General features: G+C 49.9%; 1 protein-coding gene and 1 non-coding gene across 10 annotated transcripts; both read left to right on the top strand.

Moving 5' to 3' along the window:
• The first annotated feature begins 2,285 nt into the window (after positions 1 to 2,285).
• On the top strand, positions 2,286 to 24,286 carry CHD4 (chromodomain helicase DNA binding protein 4). Of its 9 annotated transcripts, none has more exons than XM_069785964.1 (40): positions 2,286 to 2,470; positions 3,510 to 3,671; positions 5,724 to 5,851; positions 6,044 to 6,235; positions 6,606 to 6,724; positions 7,160 to 7,401; positions 7,488 to 7,615; positions 7,746 to 7,881; positions 8,314 to 8,495; positions 8,629 to 8,868; positions 9,798 to 10,001; positions 10,107 to 10,312; positions 10,548 to 10,679; positions 10,991 to 11,087; positions 11,481 to 11,672; positions 11,760 to 11,960; positions 12,935 to 13,072; positions 15,125 to 15,246; positions 15,358 to 15,531; positions 15,858 to 15,999; positions 16,466 to 16,597; positions 16,716 to 16,833; positions 17,048 to 17,172; positions 17,455 to 17,692; positions 17,862 to 18,034; positions 18,197 to 18,377; positions 18,478 to 18,564; positions 18,717 to 18,823; positions 18,909 to 19,042; positions 19,553 to 19,697; positions 19,876 to 20,041; positions 20,427 to 20,536; positions 20,776 to 20,911; positions 21,171 to 21,248; positions 21,364 to 21,501; positions 21,598 to 21,706; positions 22,032 to 22,164; positions 23,132 to 23,327; positions 23,427 to 23,602; positions 23,711 to 24,286. In XM_069785964.1, exons 2-40 carry the CDS (start codon positions 3,575 to 3,577, stop codon positions 23,726 to 23,728), a joined length of 5,772 nt encoding a protein of 1,923 aa, XP_069642065.1. In that variant the 5' UTR covers positions 2,286 to 2,470; positions 3,510 to 3,574; the 3' UTR covers positions 23,729 to 24,286. The 9 variants fall into 9 exon arrangements, with proteins under 9 accessions (XP_069642065.1, XP_069642064.1, XP_069642063.1 ...); XM_069785963.1 differs by having other exon boundaries at positions 18,454 to 18,564; positions 18,738 to 18,823; XM_069785962.1 differs by having other exon boundaries at positions 18,454 to 18,564; positions 18,735 to 18,823; positions 20,779 to 20,911.
• Positions 20,069 to 20,209, top strand: LOC138685764 (small Cajal body-specific RNA 11). Its single transcript, XR_011325209.1, has one exon. It is a non-coding gene; the product is annotated as a small Cajal body-specific RNA 11 (non-coding RNA).
• Positions 24,287 to 24,449: the final 163 nt, after the last annotated feature.

Raw genomic sequence — 24,449 nt, 5'->3', positions numbered from 1 at the left:
TGTCTGCCTGGCTCCTCTGAGAGAGGATTACGGCTCTCAGCGCACAAAAGAGGGAATGAAAAGTCCTGCGGGGGTCCGCGTGAGTTTGGCGGTGGCGTTTCCCACTGTACATTTTCCGTAGCGCTGGATATTCCGTTACGCTTGATCTGTACGGAGGATGGATAGCGTCTGTGGAATAGTAGCACGGCTCTTTCCTACCGCTTTTCCTCCGTGGAGCTGAGGTAGATCATCATTCGGGCGAAGGTATACAGACAGGGACAGCGCCCGCGTGCGTAGGGGGTATGGTGGGAGGGTTAGGCGGGTTTCTGTACGTGCGGGAAGGTGAATAACGCAACAGCGTTTCGGGACGTACGGTCTTTGCTGGCAAGGCGGGAAGGACGCGCGCAGGAGGGGCGGCTCGTGCTGTGGGGGGGATCCATGCGTATTTGGTGTGGCAGGACCGCACTGGAGCACGTGGCGGTGACGGGCACGCGGATGAGATGGCGGAGCTTAGCGGTGTCTTGGCAGAGAGGTGCTGGCGCAAGGAGGTGGGCGGTGGGGGGCTGCACGTGCAGGTAGGGGCGATTTTGCCGATAGTCCGATACACTCCGGCAGGCGGCAGAGGCGATGGGATGGCATTATGGAATACCTGCGTGCCCGGCGTATGCGCGGACATAGTTTTAGTGTGGTTTGGCAGACAAAGCACGGATCGTGTTACAGGATCTGTAACGGCCTGTTGCAGTCCCTAACGGTAAAATCCTCCACTCGTGTTCCGGGATGTTTCGCTGCGGCGGGATGAAACGTGCACGTGGGCCACCAGGCGCGGGACAGCGGAGGCGTTCGTTTGAGGAGGAACAAGCGCAGTCGTTGACACCCACGTCCTCATGGTTGACGTTTTCACCCCGCAACCAGGAGAGGCGGACAGGACCGTGCCTCTTTGTTGAGATTAATAGTGTTGTGACAATGCTAAACGGGGGATAGGCGGCATTACGGGATGTGGTTTTGTTTAATGGGAAATTAATGATACAGTTGCACGTGCGTAATTGGGGTCTATTTACACCTATGGACTGCTCACGTCCGTATGAAGCGGCGGTGAGTTTCCCGGCGGAGAGCCGCAGCGGGGAGCGGCGTCGCAGTGCGAGGTGCGGGGTGAGAGGGAGGAACGGTGAACACAGAGACGCCGCGCATCCCCGGGGTGCAGACAGTTCTGTAGGTACCAGCGGTCGGGAGAGGAGGAGGAGGAGGAGGCTTGGCGTTGCAGGCCTGCCCGTGCGGCCGGGGGGTCAACGGGAAGTCACCGCGGGCTCCCCACGCAGAGACATGCTGGCAGGGGCGGCTGCCAGGTGTCGCGGGCTGGGGACTGCCGGCCTCGGAGGGGCCCGGCAGCCCCGCGGGGCAGAGCGTGCGGGACGGGGCGCGGGCGAAGGCGAAAACGCGCCTCAGAGGCCGTACGCCCCTCTCGGGGCGCGGGGAGGGGAGCTCAGCCCCAAAATCGGTGGCCGTCGGGGCCCCCGGTGCCTTCTGCCGGGGGAGGGTGGTGCCCGCTGCGGGCCGCTTGGGGCCTGCGGTAGCCGGGCGGGCGGGCAGCGCAGGGGGGCCGGGCGATGCCAGAGCGCTCGGGGCTGCGTGGCTGGCCCGGTGCCCCGGGACCTTGACGGCGGCGGGGAGGGAACGGAGGGAACGGGAGGAACGGCGGGCAGGTGGGGCGGGCGGGGCGGGGCGGGCGCCAGGGTGGGCTTGGGGCGGGGGGGGGGGGGGGTTGGCAACGGCGGCGGCAGCGGCGCGGCGGAGCCCCGCGGGCTGCGGGGCGGGCGGCGAGTATTATGGGATGCCTGGCTGGACGGTGGCTCCCGGCGACTATTATGGGATGCCTGCCTGGGCGGGGAGGGGGGGTGACTATTATGGGATGTGCGCCCGGGGTGTGACTATTATGGGATGTTCTGGGGGGGTTACTACAGTGGGGGGGGGGCTCCCCCCCCGCCCGCAGTGAGGGACGTGCCTATTATGGGATGGCAGGGCCGGGCGGCGCGCGTGCGGGCACGGGGCCGCGCCGCGGGGGGCGCCCTGCCCCGGCGCGGGGTCCCGAGTATTATGGGATGCCGGAGCGAAGGGGTGCGAGCGCGGGGCGTATTATGGGATGTTTCTCTGGGGGGGGGGGGGAGCGTGTGGTGTATATTATGGGATGTTCCCGGCGGGAGGGGTTATTATTATGGGATGCCGGGCCGGGCAGTGAGTGGGAAGTTCTGAGGGGAGGGCGAGTATTATGGGATGTCTCGGGTGTGTGTGGGGTGGGGGGGCCGTTGCCGGGGAGACGTAGGCGGGGCCTGTTGCCGGGGTCCGGGGGCATATTATGGGATGGAGGCGGGAGCGGGGCGGGGCCTGGCCGGGTTTTTTCCCCTTTAAGAGGCGGTGCCGGGGCCGGAGCCATTTTCCCTTCAGCAGCAGCAGCAGCGGCAGCGACGGCGAGAGAGGAGACGGGGTCTGGAGCCGGGTGAGGAGCGGGCAGGGGACGAGGGCGGGCGAGGGCCTTCCGTCGCCTCTTGGAGCGTCCCCGCCGCCGGGCGCCTCTGTCGGTCGCAGGTTCCCCCCCCCACCACCCCCCCCGGTGCCGCGCCGTCTCCCTGCCCGGGCGGCCGCAGGACGTTTCTCCCTCCCCCTCCTCCACCCGACACCGCGCCGGGGAGCGGCCGCCCTCGCCGGTCCCCGCGGCCCCTGCCGCTCGGCCCTCGCCCGCCGCCTGTCCCTGAGGAGAAACGGCCCCTCGCCTCATGCCAGCCGGACTTCCCCGGCCCCGCCCCGCGCCCCCGCCCGGGAGACCGTGCCCCGACGAGACGCTGCCCCCCCCCCTCCTCTCCCCCCCCCCCCGCCCCCTCCCGCCGCCCCCGCCCTGCGCCGCGCAGCCCCGCTCCGGGCGGGGGCGCGGGTGCGGCGGGCAGCGGAGCGGGGCTGCCGGCGCCGCCGAGAGCCTGCCCTGCCCTTTTGTGTGGGGCCGGCGGCCCAGGAGGAGGAGGGCGACGCTGGCTTTCTGCCTCTGCGGCCGTGTCAGCCCCGGGGCCGGCGCGCCAAGTTTGGGCGGGCGAGTTGGGGACTGCCGGTTCCGCCGCTGTCCGCCGTACCGGGCACCGGGCGGGACCGCCTGCTGCCCGCCGCGGCTCGTTGACAGCCTGCCGGCTGGCCCAAGGTGTCCTTTGGAAGCCCAGCGGTCTTCCCTGCCTCGCCGCCTTCTCCCGGCCCAAGGTAGAAATAACCGAGGGCGCCCGGCTGCAGGGGACCGGAGAATTTTCCTATAGGACAGCTGTTTTGGCTTCCTTGCCAGAGAGGAGTTGCTGACTCAGTTTAATATCTAGTGTCTTCAAAGCCTGCTTCATCGCAACTCTAAGCTGATACTTGCTGCCAGTGTTTCTATTATCTGTAGGCTCCAAATGCAGTAAAGTTGCTGTCTAAGCTTTCTCGCGGATCCTCTTGGTAGCACTATTGCTTGGGAAAACGGAGTTCAGGTCTGCTATAACTTTCTCTTCTTTTCGATGAAGTACTGGCTTGACTGGCAAGAAGAAGACACCCTGTATAAGCCCAGGCCTCCCCCGCGTCGGAGGACATGGCATCGGGCATTGGTTCTCCGTCGCCGTGCTCAGGGGGCAGTGATGATGATGAGATGGAGATCCTGTTGAACAACGCTATCCCCCAGCATCCAGGTATGGAGAGCCTGCAGGGAATGCATGTGGAATGGGGATAATGCTGGTCTCAAGCTGAATATGTGAAATACATAATGTGCTGGGGAATGTCTGGGTTTTTTTGGTTTTGGGTTGGTTTTGTTGGTTTTTTTTTTTACTACAAGTCGCGCATATGTTTTTGATTTTGATATCCGAGTCCTAGGGTTACTTCAAAGTGCAAGGCTTGCGGCTTTGTGTCAGGTGGAGCTGTTCCAAGCCGTTGCAGGTTGTCGGGGCCAGTGCTTTGAGGAGGTGTAAGGGGTGGAGGCAGAGTGTCCAATTCTGACGGGGTACCAAAATGCCTGCGAGTTTCATATTTTGTGAATGGGGAGAGGAAAGGGGGGTAGTATGGGAAAGGGCAGGGTGCCTGGCTTTCTTTCATCTGGGAGTTCAGACCGGCTGACGTCCAGAGCAAACTGCCCTGGGCTGTTGCGTGACCCACTTTCCTTCATCACCACACCCAATTATTGAGTTTTCTTATGGTTCTCGCTCTGTGCTGCTTGCTCACCTTTGCTTTTCTTGTAGTCTTTGTACCTTGCCTTTTCCCTCGTGTTTTCATCGTCATCACCAACGTGAGAATTGACTTAGAGCCCCGGGTACTCTTCTGGTTTGGGTTTTTCTTTTTGTTGTTGCTGCTGTTGTTGATGACTTGCTGTGTGGACCTACATCTGGATTCTCTGCTTCCTTGTGAAAAGGAATAGCATATATCCTGATGCGCCAGATCGCAAGACAAGTTTGAGTTTTCCTACTAACTCACGCTGTAGTGTTGTAGTGTCGCATAAGAGAACTGTTGCAACTGGAAAGGGAAAATGGTGTTGTGAGCTTTTTGGCTTTTTGTTTTTGGCATCTTTCTTAAGCTTTGACTCTAGGGTTTTCTGGCACCTCTGAAATCTTAGGCAGAAAGTAAGCCTCATAGGGAGATCCTCGGTGAAGAAGAACTGTTAAAATGCCTGCCAACTGGAGAGCTTTAGGTAATACATTGGGAAGGATGGGACGCCAGAGGCTCTAAATCAGAACTTGGGGGAGAAGAAGAGGTGGGATCCCTGAAGGACCTGGTGTTGCAGGACCATGGGAGTGAAGAGGGATCCATCGGTTGGGAATATGGCAGGGGCCAGGCGCGGCACCCCAGGTTCTGAGCGCCGGACCTCGTCTGTCTCACCCCTGGCTGCCGTAGCTCCTCTGACCTGTGGCTTCCTCCATCCTGCCCAGCTCCTGTGGTCAGGAGGCCATTTTCCCTTGGAGGGAGAAGGAGTGACTCTGGCTGTGTGCGGTGGGCGGGGCGGCAGGGGGAGGGCGGGTGGCCGGGCTGTTCCCGCAGCCTGCCACAAAGGGAAGGGCTGTCTGGCTGCCCCTCGGGGCGGGGGGGAGCCGCACAGATGGGAGCCTGCGGTGGTGGGGAGGTGGTGGGGAGCTGGCGCGCGTTCCTCTGGCCGGGCAGCGAGCTTCCTAGCTGTTGGCGCAGAGGGAAGGGGTTGGGGGAAGGTTGTGTCAAATGCGGATCAGAATAGAGTTGCTGAGGAACAACTTTCCTATGGAGGAGGAGACAAGTTAGTGGCTTATTGGCCTGTATTTTGCATGCGGTTGTAGGATGCTCTGTACTGCTGAAGAGGCTAGGTAGTTGTGTGTTTCTTTCCTGAAGACCCATGGACTGAAACAGTATCCTAGTCAGGTTCGCAAGTGTATTCACTGTTTTGTCTCCTTTAGAGATGGCCATCTATTCTGTGCTCTTTCCTCCTATTCTTGGGTTATGGCAGACTTTTGGTCCCCAAGATCTGAGTGCAGCTCTGCTTGGAGAAGGCATGTTGTGGAAATAGGTGGTATTGTGGGGAGGGGGAAAACCATGTGCTATGGTAAGGTATGATATGATTTCCTAGTATCTGTTGTGAAGAGTAACAAAGCAAGCAGTTGGCTACTTTTTGCTACATAGTTACAAACACAGAAGTGTTTACAAGTTGAGTGATCTCTGTGAGAAGTGGGCTATGTTGTAGTGCACAGATGGAGTTTGAATGAGACCTGTTGCCTCTTCCCCTCCAGAGCCTGAAGAAGAGCCAGAAGAAGAGCTTCTGTCAGAGGCTGAGACACCCAAAATCAAGAAGAAGAAGAAGCCCAAGAAACTAAAGGAACCGAAAGTGCCCAAGCTCAGCAAGCGTCAGAAGAAGGAGGTAAGGAAAAGGATGCCTAAGGCCATGCTCTAAAATACGGATATATGGGGTGAGGGTGCTTACTGTTGCTGTTGGCCCATGGCAGCAATCCTTTGTATGAACCCTGTAGAGCTTGGGGAGAGTGTGGTGTTTAGTGCTTATCCAGGGTGTTTTCTCACAGCTGCCTGATCTTCTCTCTCCCTCCTTCCCCAGCTGGGGGACAGCTCTGGTGAGGGGAATGAGTTTGTGGAGGAAGAAGAGGAGGTTCTGCGCTCTGACAGTGAGGGCAGTGACTACACTCCTGGGAAGAAGAAAAAGAAGAAATTAGGGCCCAAGAAGGAAAAGAAAAACAAAGCCAAGCGGAAGGAGGAGGAGGAAGAGGAGGAAGAAGATGATGACTCAAAGGTGAGAAGCTACCCTGCTGACTGACTGTTTGCTCCTCATTCCTTTGTATCTGATTTTGGGGATCGTTGTGCTCTCCATCTGTGATGGCACATGGAGTTTGGGATGTTCAGTCTCTTCTTCCTCCACTAGACCTGCTTGACTTGACCATTTTCCCACCTTGCACTCCTTCCCCCCTTCTGCTTTAAACACACCTAGAATGTGTATTGAATCCAAAGACTTTCCCACTTCTACTGAGGCTGTGTCCCATGGCAGGGAGGGGGGTCCCCTGGTCCTGACCCATTGGGTCATTTGTAGATGTGTGGAAGTTCTACTCTTTCCTAGAGCAGAACTAGAGCTTTTTCTCAGAGTTGCTATGATTATCTTTGCACAGGAGCCGAAGTCATCTGCTCAGCTCCTGGAAGACTGGGGCATGGAGGATATTGATCATATCTTCACAGAGGAGGATTACCGCACTCTCACCAACTACAAAGCTTTCAGCCAGTTTGTCAGGTGAACGGCAAGGCTGTACTTGGAAGGACTCTGGAACAAAAAAAGAGATGGGACAAGGACTAGGTTCCTTGGTTTTGGAAACTGAAGGCACATTAGAGACAGTAGCATCCTACCTAGAGCAGAAACTGAAGCAACAGTAAAATAATCAATCTTTATCTTTCTTGTTTGCAGTGATTGAGATGATGCAAGTCCTCACTCCCAGTCCTTTTTCTTTCCTAGTATGCTAAATTCCATTTCACTTCCCAAGCCCCTGATCATTTGCATCCACCACACAGAGTGAAGTACTGGAGTGGAGAGATTCATTGGCTGTGGCAATCAGAGATTAGAAAGGAATGTAGTTTGAGATAGAGGTGCTGATGGGGGTGGCGGCAGGGAGGAATACTGATCTAGATTTCAGGGTGGTTCAGTAACTCTTCCTTCCTTAACTGTACACAGGCCACTTATTGCAGCCAAGAACCCTAAAATAGCAGTGTCGAAGATGATGATGGTACTGGGAGCCAAATGGAGGGAGTTTAGCACAAACAACCCCTTCAAGGGAAGTTCAGGTGCATCTGTGGCAGCTGCTGCAGCTGCAGCTGTTGCAGTAGTGGAGAGTATGGTGACAAATGTGGATGCTGTCCTGCCGCAGCCCCCTGTAGATGTGCCGCTCAGGAAAGCCAAGACAAAGGAGGGCAAAGGTGAGATGGAGAATCTGACAGAATGGTAGATGGTGAGTGGTGCCAAAGCAGTAGTCCTTCTGACGTGCAAGCTCCTTTGTTCTCAGGACCCAATGCCCGGCGGAAGCCAAAGGCCAGTCCTCGTATTCCTGATATCAAGAAACCTAAAACAAAGAAGGTGGCACCTTTGAAAATCAAACTGGGAGGATTTGGTTCCAAGCGTAAAAGATCATCAGTAAGTGATGCTCCTTCCTTGACCTTCTGAGGAGGAGGTGATGATGTGCTAGAAATGCTAGGATGTATGTCTGATTGCAGCCCTCAGCATGGGTGCCTCAGTAGCATAGCTTTTTTTTAATCTACCTCAGAGTGAAGATGATGATCTGGATGTGGAGTCAGACTTTGATGATGCCAGCATCAACAGCTACTCTGTTTCAGATGGGTCTACAAGCCGTAGTAGCCGCAGTCGCAAAAAACTCAAAGCTGGGAAAAAGAAAAAGAAAGGTATTGATGCTTGCTGTCAGTTGGAGTTGGAAGCGCAGCTAAGTGTGTAGAAAGATTAGAGGAATGTCTGTGCAGAATTTGGGTATTTAACAGCATGCTTGAGGGAGGAAAATTGTTTGTGAAGGAAGAACCTGATGTTATTTTTAATAAGGAAAAGGTTTTCAGGAGTTCTTTCTTACCTTGGTAGGGGAACAGACACAGTGCTGAGTTTTCCTGGCCTCAGCTACACCTTTAATTTCATGGGTGGAAGGAGGCACAAAGGGGCTTGTTTTGCTCTTGCTCCCTGCCCTATTTACTTACATAGATGGAGCAAGAGTTTTGGATTCTGGATCTCTATATTACTACATAGGCTGTGGGGTGAGTACCCTCCCTTGCTATAGGAAGCCTGTACCTGTGGCTTGTACTGCTGTAACTCCTCACCACCCTCTGCAGGTGAGGAGGACTCCACAGTGGCTGTGGATGGCTATGAGACTGATCACCAGGACTACTGTGAGGTGTGCCAGCAGGGAGGAGAAATTATACTGTGTGATACCTGCCCTCGTGCCTACCACATGGTTTGCCTGGACCCAGACATGGAGAAAGCCCCAGAGGGCAAATGGAGCTGCCCACACTGTGTAAGTACTGGATTCCCCCACACTGTGCAAGAGATCATGGAGGGGGATGTCAAGTGACTTGGGGCCGTTCTTCTGCGGTCATAAAATAATCACAAATGTGTGACTTCGGTTTTCTGATTTCCCTCTCCTGTAGGAAAAAGAGGGCATTCAGTGGGAAGCAAAAGAGGATAACTCTGAAGGTGAGGAAATCCTGGAAGATGTTGTGGGGGATGCTGAGGAAGAGGATGACCATCATATGGAGTTCTGTAGAGTCTGCAAGGATGGAGGAGAGCTGCTGTGCTGTGATGCCTGTCCTTCATCCTATCACATCCACTGTCTGAATCCCCCATTGCCAGAGATTCCTAATGGAGAGTGGCTGTGTCCTCGTTGCACTGTGAGTTTCTGCTAGTACCATTCTCCTATTGTTACAAGAGATGATCAATCTAATCCCCTTGGATCATCATATTTTCCCAGAAATGATTAGTCTTCGGAAGAGTCTATGTCGTCTCACACTTTTGTCATGAAACAGCGAGGGCTGATTTTTTTGTGGCTGGATTGCACCTTGTCGATTGGCTGCTTTCTCCAGACAGCAGAAAGCACAGGGTTACAGCATTGAGTCTCATGAGGTTTGCCCATGTGCTGAGTAGTTGTGCAGTTTTGGGTTCAGGATGCCAAAGGCTTAATTTTCTTGGATCCTGTATGTACGTAGAAGCAGGACAATGAGTGCAAGCAAATCCAGTGCTTAAAAAAAATACTTTGATGCTGAGCCAAACAGTTTTTTTGCACTGCAAGCTCTGTAATGCCAAGCCCTTTTGTAGTAGATGGTTGGGAGAAATGTCACACTTTTCCAGGAAGTTCTTGAAATGAAGTATTATAAATGGTGTTAGGTACTTTCATTAGGTGATAAGGACTTTTAAGATGATGAACAAAAGAAGCTGCTTCAGGACATATCCCTGTGCTGGGCTGATTAGTTCTACAGCAAAATATTTTCTCTACAAACTTTCAATGGAGTTGTGGTTGGATAGACTACTGGGCTCATAAAGCCTAGCAATTTCTGTATTTCCTGTAGAATTTCTGAATTGGTGTGGCCCTGGGGAGACAACTAAATTGAGATACAGAATTCAGTTTGGGGTTTGTCAGTCCTAGGAAGAAAAGACAAACTGGAGAAAGCTCAAAGAAATGCTGGAGATAAGAGGATGAAAGCTTCCAAGTCCAAGCTGTAATGAAGGAAGAGAACTGTGACTCTGTATGTTTCTGCTACTTGGTGCTTGTGTGTTAAGAGTATGTACACTCTGATGTAACAAGCTTTGTTTAACTTTTCAGTGCCCAGCTTTGAAAGGAAAGGTGCAGAAGATCCTGATCTGGAAATGGGGTCAGCCCCCGGTTGGCCCCCCGCCACCACGTCCACCTGATGCAGACCCTAATGCTCCTCCCCCTAAGCCTCTGGAGGGTCGGCCTGAAAGGCAGTTCTTTGTCAAGTGGCAGGGCATGTCCTACTGGCACTGCTCATGGGTGTCAGAGTTGCAGGTGAGCGGAGGACTCTAACCACATCATAAGGGTGGATAGTTGTGGGGAGGTATGTTGGTTGGTTGAGGGGAAAACACCTACTAACTGCTTCTGTCCTGGCTCCAGCTGGAGCTGCACTGCCAGGTCATGTTTCGTAACTACCAACGCAAAAATGATATGGATGAGCCACCCTCAGGGGACTTTGGAGGGGAAGAGGAGAAAAGCCGAAAGAGAAAAAACAAGGACCCCAAATATGCTGAGATGGAGGAGCGCTTCTATCGATATGGGATCAAGCCCGAGTGGATGATGATCCACAGGATCCTTAACCATAGGTAGGGGAAGTAGCAAAGGGATTTTCAGCAAAGACCTTAAGCAGGGCTAAGGGAGAATGGATAAGGTAAACTGCAATATGACTGGGGGAAACAGCAGGAGCTCCTTTGGTATGACAGACGCTGTTCTTCTGTTTCTGTTGCTTCATCAAGGAATCCTTTTCCCCTCTCCCATTTGAGAGGATTGGGTGAATACTGTCATTTCACTGTGCTTAAGACTGACTGGTTTCTTCTGCAGTGTGGATAAGAAGGGGAATGTCCACTATTTGATTAAATGGAGAGACCTACCTTATGACCAGGCATCCTGGGAAAGTGAAGATGTGGACATCCAAGATTATGACCTCTACAAGCAAGCCTACTGGAATCACAGGTAAGACAAGTATCTAGAGGTGGTGTTCCTTTCCCTTCCCTCAAGAGAAAACACTGGAGTATGTCAGCCCCTAGCACTGGCTGGATTAATATATGGAGATAATAGCAAAGAAGCATCTTCTTGTTGCTGACTCCTTATTCCTTTGGGCAGGGACCTTGTGCCTCTCCACCACCAATTCATGAAAGTTCCAGCCCTGTTCTCTTGAGCCTATTTGAGTTGGGTGATCACCCTCCTGTTCTTTGCAGTAGTTTTCCCTTGATCCGTTACAAAAGCCATTAAACTTGCACATTCTTGGGACTCTGTCTGCATAGGGAGCTGATGAGAGGTGAAGAGGGCAGGCCTGGTAAGAAGTTAAAGAAAGTGAAGATGCGGAAACTGGAAAGGCCCCCTGAGACTCCCACAGTAGATGTAAGTTACTGTTTATTGCTTAGGAACCACCTGATACAGTTGCTTACTTTGGGGAGGGAGGCAGGTAAATGGGAAACTGAAGAGTGAAGAGCCATATGGTTTAGAGTTCCTTCCTGGCCCAAAGAACAAAGAGGTTATAGAGCCTTCAGACAAAGGCCCATCTTGTCCATTGGGTGAGATGCTGGCTGGCTCTTGGCAAAAGGATTTCACAAAAAAAAAGGGCTTTTTGGTTGATACCTTTGGCCATTTGGGAATTTTGTCTGGTGCTAGTCTGGTTGTCATCTGTGAAGTCTCATCTGCAGTAGGGAATATATGGGTGGCTGGGAAGGGAGTCTTGGTAGTTGCCTAGCTAAGGTAAAGGATCTCAACTCTTCCTTTTTTTCCCTACTGTAGCCAACAGTGAAATATGACCGGCAACCAGAGTACCTCGATGTAACAGGGGGGACCTTGCATCCCTACCAACTGGAAGGACTGAACTGGCTGCGCTTCTCCTGGGCCCAGGGCACAGATACAATCTTGGCTGATGAAATGGGTCTGGGAAAGACTGTGCAGACAGCTGTGTTCCTATATTCCTTGTACAAAGAGGTGAGAGCTGGGAGATCACTACCCAGGGAGATGCTGCCTGTGTTAGTGGTTGCATTCATCTAATGCTCTTACTGACTCTATTTGTAGGGCCACTCAAAGGGTCCCTTCTTGGTGAGTGCCCCGCTGTCCACAATCATCAACTGGGAACGAGAATTTGAGATGTGGGCCCCAGATATGTATGTAGTGACCTACGTTGGGGACAAAGATAGCCGAGCCATTATCCGTGAGAATGAGTTCACATTTGAGGATAATGCCATACGTGGAGGCAAAAAAGCATCCAGAATGAAGGTACAGAACTCTGCTGTAATGCAAGCCTGAACTGAAAGAAGAGATGCACTGGACTGGCTTTTGGCAGCTGAGATTCAGATACTCTGGGAACTGATTATGCGTGTAGTTTCCAAGGGGAAATAACTGCAAATTGATGACTAGTGGGCATTTAGGCTCCCGTTCTAGACTGCTTAAACACTCCTACTAGTCTGAACTAATTTAGTACTGAAAAAAGAGTTGACTAAGGTAATACTGACCATAGGCAAGTCCCTCTATCTCTTCTACTTAATCTGTGAAGTTGCGCATCACTTCTACAGATCTAAGTCAATGTCAGAATTGCCACTCTATGAATAAGACAAACATACAAAGAAGTGTGAACTTAGCCGGTTCCTCAGAGATTACAGACAGTGAGGCCATACCTAGACATCTGAGAAATGGCATTCTTTGCCCTGACAGGAGTGAAGAGCCTGATCTAGGGGGCTAGTTTTTGTAGAACTTTAGTCTTCCTGGTAGAAGCAAGATGGGAGCTAAAGCTTTTCCAGTGGCAGAGATAGCTGGGACTTCTTTGCTTCCCTTGAAATTGAACTGCATTAAATACTAACAGTAATTTAAAGTTCCATGATAAACTACTTACCTTTTTTAAGTCTTAGCTTTTTGATGAGCCACTGTTCTCCAAATCTCATTTCCTTAACATGCCTCTATTTGATGCTTATTTGTTAAACTTCTCTGTTACAACATTTGGCAACTGTCCAGAAGTAGCAGGTACTGAGGGGGTTGAGGAGACTTATGTGTTAAGAGAGAAATGGGGGATTAAAAGGCTAGAATGGTTTGGGTAGCATTTTGAATCTTGTGACAGGAAACTGTGGGTGTGAAAAGTTTCTGATGTGCTGTTTGACCAGGGCTCATCAGAATAACTTGCTGGAGAAACACTGCATCTACTTTTGTCCTGGGGCATTCCCCTATCCCATTACCATGTTCATCTTTTTCCTTTGCAGAAGGAGGCTGCTGTGAAGTTCCACGTGCTTCTCACCTCCTATGAACTGATCACAATTGATATGGCCATACTAGGCTCTATTGACTGGGCCTGTCTCATTGTGGATGAAGCTCACAGACTGAAGAACAATCAGTCTAAGGTACAGAGAAGCATAGGTGGTTTATAGGCATGGCATATGTTGCAGGGGGGCATGGGCAGAGAGTGTTCAGGAGTTTAGGTAGCTGTTCCTAAGCACATAAGTTTGTCTGCTAACTCTTTAGTCATGAGTTCATTAGTAAATTTGATGCATTCTTTAACAAAAAAAAATCAACAGCCTTCATTTGAAGATTGATTATCATTGGCAACAACTTCACTTTTATACATATCACTGGTTAAAACAGCTTTCTCTCTGGGTGAATAGGCAGTTGGTGTAGACTGGAAAACAGAAAAACCTGGATGCTGTTGTTGCTCTCAAATACAGACTGGCTTCTCTGAAAGCAGATCATATATCTGTGCCGCCTCTGTTCTGGAAAGGTTTACTATACTGAGCATAAAACAAGCTGCATGAGCATAATTGTCCTGCTTCCAGAGTAGGCTTGCTGTCTGCATTCATCTAGCTTTGTAGCAGAACTAATTAGATGTTATAGGAATTGGAGAGGTGGACAGAGGTGTTCAAAAATGTCTGAGTAGATGCTGAAAGCTATATAGCTGCTTTTATATGAGGCTGTACCTTAACTAAGCTTTTTTGAGTTCAGTAGGCTTGACTATACTTTCTTAATCCAGCCCCTCCCTAATCCCTTGTGCCTTAATTCTGATATCGATTTTTTCTGTCTCCAGCTGGGTTCTAGTGCTGACTAGGCTAAAAACAATTGTTATTGGAAATCTGGTTTTAGAGGTTCTTGGAGACTGTGTAAAAAAAAATTGCTTCTTGATTTCTTCTTTTCTCTTTTTTTTTAAATGGCTTTAGCTTTTTGGATCTTGGCATGAGGCATCTTTCTGAGACATCACAGCTGTGCTTGCAGTCCAATTTCCAGATCTTTTTTATTGTAGGCACTAAGACTGGATGCCATTCTATGCTTAGCATTGAAATTATTGGAAGCAGTAATGAATGCTTACTATTAATATTCATAAATTGAAAAAGGATGTAAAGGCTCAAGGTTGCTCTATGACTAATAGTTACAATTGGTTATCCACCAAGACCATTAAATCTACCTTTTTCTTGAGCAGCTTCCTGTCCCCTAAGGACAGCTTCAGACGTTTCGCTGCAAAACAGGTCAGATGCTTCTTGACAGATTATGGTTATCTACCAAAGTTTTGCAGATATAATCATTGATTCCAAAATAAGAATGTTTTTTGTCTGTAACTATGTAGAAAGATAAATCCCTGTGGAGGCCACTAGAAGGATCCTTCTGCTGTGATAACCAAAACATAGGTGGTGGTGGGTTTCTCTTTTTTTTGTTTGTTTGTTTGCCACCTAGTACAAGCTACTTATATTAAATTTGACCTTGTATTGTGCTAAGTGTAAAATAAGCAAAGAAATGGCCAAGCTAATAAATAAATTACTGCCTTATTGTTAATTTGTGCTGCTGAACGTGGTACACTTGTGCTTTTCGGTTCAGTACTTTAACTGCTCAATACCTCTGTCTGGAATTACTTCATTGTTGTGAAAACCAGCACAAATTACTTTAAAGACAGATTGGCAAACCCTTAGCTCTTTTTCTCCTCTGCTTGTTCAGAGCTCTGGAACATTGCCAGGATTGATATGAATAGGAAGAGTGACTTAGCTATTTCTAGAATTCTCAAGGCGGAGTAGTTGTAAGAATGTGGAACACTAATTTAGCAAGAAAAAGTACGTAGTATAGCAGTCTGGAAATTATTGGTGGTCTGAAAGAGCTTGTAACTTAAAAGAGCAAAGGAACCCTACCAGCACCTGATGGCTTGTAGGATTTGCTACAGTCATGTTTTAGGTATGCAGAACAATGATCCAAATGAGATCAGTCTAGTGACCCTGACTGGAATGTGAACTACTTGGAGCTCTTGTCTAAACAGCTGATGTGATCTAAATTGAGCCCTAGCTTGGTGTCAACTTTTTTTTCTAGGAGAAATTATTTTTTTTGTAGGCTTGTGACTTAATAAGCCTTAGACAAGTTCATGTGATCTGTTGTTTTGGTTTTTTTCCCCCACCATTTCTTCCCTGCTCTCTACTTCCCAGTTCTTCCGTGTGCTCAACGGTTACTCGCTCCAGCACAAGCTGCTGCTTACAGGAACTCCCCTGCAGAACAACCTGGAAGAACTGTTCCACCTGCTGAACTTCCTGACACCAGAGAGATTCCAGTATGTCTTGCAGTGCAAGTCAGCCTGCCTGTCTTGTCACTCCTATCCCCTTCCTCATTTTTTTTGCTCTTTTTCCTTTGTCGCTTTTGCTGAGTGTCTGTTTCTCTGCAGTAACTTGGAGGGCTTCCTAGAAGAGTTTGCAGATATTGCCAAGGAAGATCAGATCAAGAAACTGCATGACATGCTGGGCCCACACATGCTGAGGCGTCTCAAAGCTGATGTATTCAAGAATATGCCATCTAAGACTGAACTCATTGTCAGAGTGGAGTTGAGCCCCATGCAGAAGTGAGTGTGAGGATGAAGAGAGCACCTGCTGCTTAAACTACTGTTGCTCTGTTCTGCCACTGTTTCAAAGAGGATGCAGAAACAGCCTCATCCTCACTATAGGGCTTTCTACACAGTGGATAGGAGGAAGATTTCTTGCTGCTGCTATAGCAGAGGGAGGACTAATCCTGTGCTCTGATGTAAGGGATAAAGAGATAGTGAATGCCACTGGCAGAGCCTAGGTAGCTGGCAGGTAATGCCAGGAGCTGTGCAGAGTTTAGCAAGAGAGTATGTTTGTTATTCTATGAGGGGTGTCTGACTTGGTTTTTGTTTTGTTTTCTTTTCAGGAAATATTACAAATACATTTTGACAAGAAACTTTGAGGCACTGAATGCACGGGGTGGTGGTAACCAAGTCTCCTTGCTCAATGTTGTTATGGATCTGAAGAAGTGCTGTAACCACCCCTACCTCTTTCCTGTGGCTGCTATGGTATGTCCAGTCACTTATTCTGTATAAGCAAATTCCCTGCTGGCTGTTTCTGGGGATCCAGTTAGCTCCCTAGCAAAGCATGGAGGGGTTCCCCTTCCTCTCTTTCTGCTTCTGTGTTTTTTTTCATCCTGTTGTTATTGTAGACCCAACATTCTGGAAGGCCTTTCCTTTTCCAGTATCTTTGTATGACAGGTAGGAGCTACGTTGTGACTCATGCAAGATGGTGAAGACGGTAAGAGTCGAGACTAAGTCAGTAAGGAAAAGGAGGGCATCTAGGAGTCAAACCGCAAGAGAAGGAGGCACAGGGTAGCACTGGTGTTCCATGTGGTACACATTGTGGTTGTGCCAAGCTAAATGACCAGATGTGAGTCAGCATCTGATGGACACAGCTAGGGACCAAGACCAAGTTACATCCCTTCAAGCTTTTTTCTTCCTCCACCCCTTACTCCTTTTCTCTTCTTCTCAGGAAGCTCCAAAAATGCCAAATGGCATGTATGATGGGAGTGCTCTTATTCGAGCCTCTGGAAAGCTGTTGCTGCTCCAGAAGATGTTAAAGAACCTGAAGGAAGGAGGTCACAGGGTGCTCATATTCTCTCAGGTATATGGGGGAAAACCTTAAGGCTGGGAACTCTTTTTCTGATAATGATAAAGGAGCCTGTTGATCTGGTATCACCTTGTCCCTCACTCTTTTGTGGTGGTGTTTTTCTGTTACGCAGATGACTAAAATGTTGGACCTTCTGGAAGACTTTTTGGAACACGAAGGGTACAAATATGAGCGGATTGATGGAGGAATCACAGGGAACATGCGTCAGGAAGCTATTGATCGCTTCAATGGTATGGATCCTCCTACTTTCTTTGCAAAATGAAAACTGTTGCCTTGTATGTGCTTAGCGGTCAACATGGGGTTGTTGTGGCCCAAGTCTTCCATTGCTCTCCTGGAATCTTAAATTAGTAGCGATTCCCCCTCAGGTGATGTGGATCAGATAGAAATCCTTGTTTGAGTAATGCACTCACCCTTGATTACTTTTGTTCTCTCTTTTTATCTAAGCTCCTGGTGCTCAGCAGTTCTGCTTTCTGCTTTCAACTCGAGCTGGGGGTCTTGGTATTAACTTGGCCACAGCAGATACTGTGATTATCTATGATTCAGACTGGAACCCCCACAATGATATCCAGGTGAGTCTGAATGAGACCACTCACTGTGGAGTAACCCTGAGGAAGAGGGGAAGTGAACTCATCAGGAGGAGTGAAGGAATGTGAGAGTTCCCCTTTAGAAGTGAAGCAAAATTAGAGCAGTGAGGATGGGAAGTGAAATAGTGGAGGGTTCTTCCAGGGCCCAGCCTTCACTGATGTTAAGAGCCACCATGAAGGCAACTGGGAAACTTGTGGAGGTAGGCGGGGTGTATCAGACTACTACTTGTGTAGCTCTAGACTGTTCTGAGCGCATCTCTTTTCTAGGCCTTCAGTCGTGCACACAGAATTGGACAGAACAAGAAAGTGATGATATACCGCTTTGTGACAAGGGCCTCAGTGGAGGAGCGTATCACTCAGGTGGCCAAGAAGAAAATGATGCTAACTCATCTGGTAGTGAGACCAGGGTTGGGCTCCAAGACAGGCTCCATGTCCAAACAGGAACTTGATGACATTCTCAAATTTGGCACTGAAGAGCTCTTCAAGGATGAGGCTACTGAGGGGGGTGAGTGCCTGGGAGTAGAACTGAAGGAGGTGGGGAGGTCTGGCTCCTTACTTAGCGAGTGACTGTAGGCACAGTGCTGATTATAGCTCTACAGAGAGGTCTAGGGTGGCAGTCCCTTTCCTAGTCCCTTGAGAGCCACACAGCAACTGTGTCTGTGCTCTTGCCTCAGGGGATAACAAAGAAGGTGAGGACAGCAGTGTCATCCACTATGATGATAAAGCAATTGAGCGTCTGTTGGATCGGAACCAGGATGAAACGGAAGATACAGAACTTCAGGGCATGAATGAGTATCTCAGCTCCTTCAAGGTGGCCCAGTATGTGGTTCGTGAAGAGGAGATGGGGGTGAGTATGAGGTGGATGTCAGCTAGTATCTTCTCCTGGATGATGGAAGATCATTTAAGCAGGCTGAGGTCTGATGCTTTTAAGGGTGAGCAGACATACATCTGCTCAGGCAGGTTGGGATCTGGAGCATAGGGATCTAAATTTGTTACTTCTCTGTGGCAGGAGGAAGAGGAGGTTGAACGGGAGATCATTAAGCAGGAGGAGTCAGTGGATCCTGATTACTGGGAGAAGCTACTGCGTCACCATTATGAACAGCAACAGGAAGATCTGGCCAGGAATCTGGGCAAGGGCAAACGTATTCGCAAGCAAGTTAACTACAATGATGGCTCACAGGAGGATAGAGGTACAAATCCACAGGAACCTGAGGGAGAAATGGGTGTAAGTATATGTTGCTGGGAAGTAACGGAGTAGCGTCTCAGGCTCACGTGCTGTTTTTCTTTCAGACTGGCAGGATGACCAGTCAGATAATCAGTCAGACTATTCAGTTGCTTCTGAAGAAGGAGATGAGGACTTTGATGAGAGGTCTGAAGGTAAGTTCTGGTGAAGCCAGAGTTCCTGGGTCACTTTCTCTGAGTGTGGAAACAGCTGGGACTTGATTTGGGTGATTTATACACTTTGTGGTGCTGTTCTGCAAGGGAAATATTCACACAACAATATGCTGTGCATTGTCTCTCCTCCTTAGCTGCATTTCTCTCTTCAGCAGCTCGTCGGCCTAGCCGCAAAGGCCTGAGAAATGATAAGGATAAGCCTCTGCCTCCTTTACTTGCCCGTGTGGGAGGGAACATTGAGGTAAGTAGTACCAGGGCAGGCATTTGCATCCTAGCTGCTTCTGTATGGCTCTTGCTGTATCTGTCTGTCTTCTCCTCCATTCTAGGTCTTGGGTTTCAATGCCCGCCAGCGGAAAGCCTTCCTCAATGCTATCATGCGCTATGGAATGCCACCTCAGGATGCCTTCACCACTCAGTGGCTTGTTCGGGACCTCCGTGGCAAGTCAGAGAAAGAGTTCAAGTGAGTCTGCATTAGGCAGGGGTGGAAGACTGGCAACATCTAGACCCTTTGGGGAAGAATGAGAATTGGGCCTTTTGGGCCTTTCCTTAGAGACTACATTTCCTTTAATGTATTAGCTGATTTTATGTGGGGGAATGAAGTATAAGCTGGAAGAGACTAGGGGCTTGTGCCTAGTTCTCTTCCTTGGACTCATCGGTCACCAAAAGTAAATGCTTTTAGAGGAGTAGCATGGCCATGCAAGCATGTAATGAATACTCTCCCTGAGTCCTTTTTGGGCTTACGGTTGTTTCTGGCTCAAGACTCTGAGTCAGCTGTGTGTCCTTTATCCATGTAGTAATTCTTGTCAGGAACTTCTCCCTTAAAGGAGCCTGAAACCCAACCCCAGAACTTGTGTTACTCTGGGTTAGGAGTCTTGCAGTGGTTTCCCTTATGTGTTGGAAGGGGTCTGACAATGCATGTCTGCAGCTAACCTGGTTTATAGTCTAACTGCTTGACTCTTAACTGCTCCAGGGCCTACGTCTCACTGTTTATGCGCCATTTATGTGAACCTGGCGCTGATGGTGCAGAGACCTTTGCGGATGGGGTCCCACGGGAAGGTCTTTCTCGACAGCATGTCCTTACTCGCATTGGGGTTATGTCACTTATACGCAAAAAGGTAAGGCGCCTAGCAGAGCAATGTAGCCTTTGCTTTTCATAGAACTTGTAGTCACTGGCATCCTGAGCTCCTTTCACACCTATTTTTGTCGTGTGCTGAGTGGTCTGTCTCTTGTGGTTTGAGGACAAGCTTTGTGTGACTCCTCCGATGATGATGTCTTTCTCTCCTTCTTGTGCAGGTACAGGAGTTTGAGCATGTGAATGGCCGTTGGAGTATGCCAGAACTGGCAGAGATAGAGGAGAACAAGAAACTTTCGCAGCCAAGCTCGCCCTCTCCCAAAACTCCAACTCCTTCGACACCAGGCGATACGCAGCCAAATACGCCTGCCCCTGTCCCTCCACCCGGTGAGAGCTCCCCTCTTGTACAGTCCTGCGTCCTGACCTCATCCTGGCTGTTCCCCTCACCGGAGCTGTGGTGGTGGGGTCTGGGGGTGGACGCAGATCAACTTACCTCTCATGTTAGGAGGGCTGCCAAAGACATGTGGCAAGCCCTTAAAGGCAAGAGAGGACACTAGCTTTCCATGGATGAGCTGACATCAGGGAGAAGAGAAGCCCAGCATTTCAAGTGGGCTGGAAAGGGCAGGTCATCTTGAGTGGTGTTGGTCCCATTTTGATGGGCCTAGTCTCTGGGAGCAAAGGAGATGTGTGCTTGGTAACAGTGAGGGAAAGACCCTACTGATGACTTCTCTTCTTTTGTCTGCTGTGCTGCTCTGGGATGTGGAACACACAGAGGAAGGAATAAAAGTAGAAGAAGGAGCCAGTGCTAAGGAGCAAGGAGAGTCATCTGAACCAGAGAAAGAGCTCAGTGCTGCTGCTACTGAAACAGAGGTCCCTATGGAGGTGAGTGTTGGGTTGCTTGTTTGCCTCATGCACTTGGAAACATCTCTACTTCTGCCCCTTCTTCTGTGTTACTCAGCTGCTGAGACAGAGGTGAGCTCTTGGAATGATAGTTAAGGATAGTTCTCAGGTCCTCAGAATTGGCCTGACAGTTTTGTGTGTCTTTGCTTTCCAGACTGCTGTGACTGTCTTCTGTTGCCATGCACTGCTTTACCTCGCTTCTCATTGATTTCTGTCCTCAGCAGTGTGCCCAACCTGTGGAGACGCCACCACAGGAAGCAAAATCCCCGGTGAACCCCACAGAAGCAGATGAAAAAAAAGTAGAGGAACCGGAGATGAAGGAGAGACCAGATGAGCCAATGGAAGTAGAAAGCAAAGGTATCTCTAGGGAGGTTGTTTAATACCTTGAACAGCAATAACTCCCCCTCCACCTCAAATATTATTTTCCTAAAGCTGCATCTTCTTTGCTTCAGCACTTCAATGTAAAGAAACAGGTGTAAATGTAGACAGTCAGTGGGGCTATTCCAGGAACTTTGAACAGGGAGTTAGGGAACAGTATTAGGTTTCACAGGCTGAAGAACAAAACCTTGGTCTTGTCATGTTCCCCTATGTCTCATGTTCCCCTTCTCTCCTGTAGCTGATGTGGAGAAAGTGGAAGACAGAGCACCTATTGAGAATCCCCCTGAACCTCCTATCATCACTCTGGATGAGAAAGGTGAGTCACAGTAATTCCATTCTCTTCCTTAACTCCTCTCCTGCAAGGATCCCTTGTGGGTCCAGCTTGCTGTAGTATCTGCCATGTTCTTCCTAATAATTTCCTGTGTGTACAGATGAGAAAAAGGATGATGATAAGAGGGATGTCGTGATGCTGCAGAATGGAGAGATGCTGAAAGAGTCAGTAGATGAAAGGCACAAGAAGGCAGTAAAGCAGCGCTTCATGTTCAACATAGCAGATGGTGGCTTCACTGGTACGAGAAGTCTTCATATGCTTGAACTTGTTTATATGTCCCTGCTTGTGTTTGTGAAATAACTTTCAACTGTTTTGGTGTCTCTCGCCTTCCCAGAACTACACTCCCTATGGCAGAATGAAGAGCGGGCTGCAACTGTCACAAAGAAGACCTACGAGATCTGGCATCGGCGTCATGACTACTGGCTCCTTGCTGGGATTATCAAGTATCCTTGCCCTGACAGACCAGTTCTCTCCCCTTGTACATGAACTATCACGGTGAAGGTGACCATCCGGGGGTCTGACTGGAGTACATTAAGTGAGAGAATGCTTTACCTTCTTTCACAAGAGTGAAAGTGATGGTGGGAGGAGGAGTTTCCTGCCAGCATAGTTAAGACTTAGCAGGACATAGTTCTCATTCCTTTTCCTTGGCTCCTGTTCCTCCCCTCTCTGCACCCCCTCTCCCCACCCCCTCTTGAGAACTGTATCTGCCTGGGCTGTGTATTCCCTTGTTCTCACTGCCTTTGTTTGCCTGAGCTCATCCCATCTCAGTCATGGCTATGCCCGTTGGCAGGATATTCAGAATGATCCACGTTACGCCATCCTCAATGAACCCTTCAAGGGTGAGATGAACAGGGGCAACTTCCTGGAAATAAAGAATAAGTTCTTGGCAAGGAGATTTAAGGTAAGGATTTCTCTTCAGTGTGGTAAGTGCCTTTCAGCCAGCTGCACCTCTAAGAACAAGAGCTTGCTGTTCTGAGTTTCTGCTAAGAAAGTGAAGGCTTCTGCAGTGCCTTTCATTTTAGGGGGAGAAAGATCAGCAGTATCTCTCAGGATCATGCAGTAGCTCCATGATAGGAGCTCCCTTTACTCTAGAAATGGTATTGGGGAGCTGGGTTCAGCACTCTCTCTCCAAATGTTTATTCAACAACTGGTATGCGGGATGCTTAAGGTTCAAGTGGCTGTTTGCATCACAGCTTGTGCCTGGTGTGCTACAACCCACTCAGAGTGCCTAAGCAGAACTTAGAAACACTGTATGGATTGGTGAAAGGGTTGCCTTCAGTCTCTGCCTCAACCTGTTTGGGAGTGACTGTAGCTTAGTTCTGGGAGTGATTTAAGACCAACCCAAATAAAGGCCATGTAGTTCTCGGTTGTGGGGCAAAACATTAATTCAGTGTAGTCTGGCTGATCAGTTCCGCAGTAACACGATTCAGATTGATTTCTCCAAATGCCCCTGAAATGCTTAACGGTTTGTGGACTCCCTGCAAGTAGCGTGGGATACTTCTCACTTGGATTCAAAGAGAAAGCTCCATCCACTTTGCTCCATAAAGAAAGAGTAAAATGGCAAACAACTTGGTCTTTAAAAAGAATCTGAGAAGGAATGAGAATCCTAGAGGATTTATGGTAGTCTTCTGTTAAACGAAATGTAGCCTGCTTTTTTTGTGTACCTGGCCTAGCTTAATGGAGTCCTTAATTGTTTTGGGCTCTTTATATTGAGTAAAGCCTAAACAAGCTGGTGAAAGGAAGTTCAGCTGCAGAATCTCGCAGCCTGAGGTAGTGGAGAACTGGATCAGGAGAGACTGGGGGTGCAAATGGGCTGCTTTGCAGGCAACTGCTGAGAAGAAACTTCTCATTACTGCCCCATCTTGCAGCTCCTGGAGCAAGCGCTGGTGATCGAGGAGCAGCTGCGGCGAGCCGCCTATTTGAACATGTCCGAGGACCCATCTCATCCGTCTATGGCTCTGAACACGCGTTTCGCAGAGGTGGAATGCCTGGCTGAGAGCCACCAGCACCTATCCAAGGAGTCAATGGCTGGGAATAAACCGGCCAACGCTGTGCTGCACAAAGGTAATTGGGAGAGGTGTTTTTGCATCGCTGTCCCCTTCTGGTCTTTTTCCCTGTGGGGTGTCCCTTTCCCCTCTGAACAGATGTCCCTTTCTCTTCCAGTTCTGAAGCAGCTGGAGGAGCTTTTGAGTGACATGAAGGCCGATGTGACTCGTTTGCCAGCCACCATTGCCCGTATCCCACCCGTGGCAGTACGCCTCCAGATGTCTGAGCGCAACATCCTCAGCCGGCTGGCCAACCGCAGCAGCGAGCCCCCTCCGCCGCCACCTCCCCAACAAGTACGTACCCCCTCTGGTCAGTATAAGCGGAGCTACCTGGCTCCGTGGGGAAAGCTGGGGTCCACTGACGAGCCTTCAAGTCTCAGCTCGCCTTCTCTCGCCCTACAGGTGGCCCAGCAGCAGTGAGTCCCTGGCCCAGTGCTGTTGACCTTTTGGCCAAGCTGAAGTGACCCCCCCCGCCCCACCCCTTCACAATCTACCCCTCTGTCTGACATTCCTGACTGGGTGCTGTTTCCCTCCATGGAAGCTGCTGCCGCAGGTCTCCGGGGAGGAGGAGGAGGAGAAACTCCTTCCCCTGCAGCCAGCCCGTTGGAGCAAGGAGTGTGCTTAGGAGAGAGGGGGATGTATGATGGACTCTGTACATAGTGACTGGAGGCCACAGCGCCATGTCTGTTACACGGAGAACCTGGCTGCGTTGCTCGCTGCCTCCGCCTGGAATTCCAGTTTTCCTTTTTAATTTTATTTTGAGTTTGTTTACTGAGACGAGTGCGCAGGCAAGACCAAGCAAAAGCCAGGACAGAGACAAAGCTACCTCCATCAAGATCCTTTTTAATACAAAAACTGACCGGACTTGTCCACTAATAAGCAGCTTGAAGACAAAAAGCAACCGTACAAAAAAAAAAAAGTCAAAAAAACAGAGCAAAACCTTGGTAAAACTGAAAAATAAAGTTTCCTTGTATTTTATTCCAAGTATTTTATTCTTGAACAGAAGCGGGAGAGGGATCCCTTACCCTTCCCTGTGCTATCCCCCGGTTCCGGGCTTCCACTTCTCCTGGAATTCTGCCCTCCCCGTCCCGTTCTCCCCGCCCCCTTCCCGGCCGAGCCCCTGCCCGCCGGCGCGGGGACC

This window comes from Haliaeetus albicilla, chromosome 6 (assembly GCF_947461875.1).
Source record: "Haliaeetus albicilla chromosome 6, bHalAlb1.1, whole genome shotgun sequence".
In the NCBI taxonomy this organism is placed as follows: Eukaryota; Metazoa; Chordata; class Aves; order Accipitriformes; family Accipitridae; genus Haliaeetus; species Haliaeetus albicilla.
Note: the sequence above shows the minus strand (reverse complement) of the source record. Positions and strands in the feature narration are given on the sequence as shown.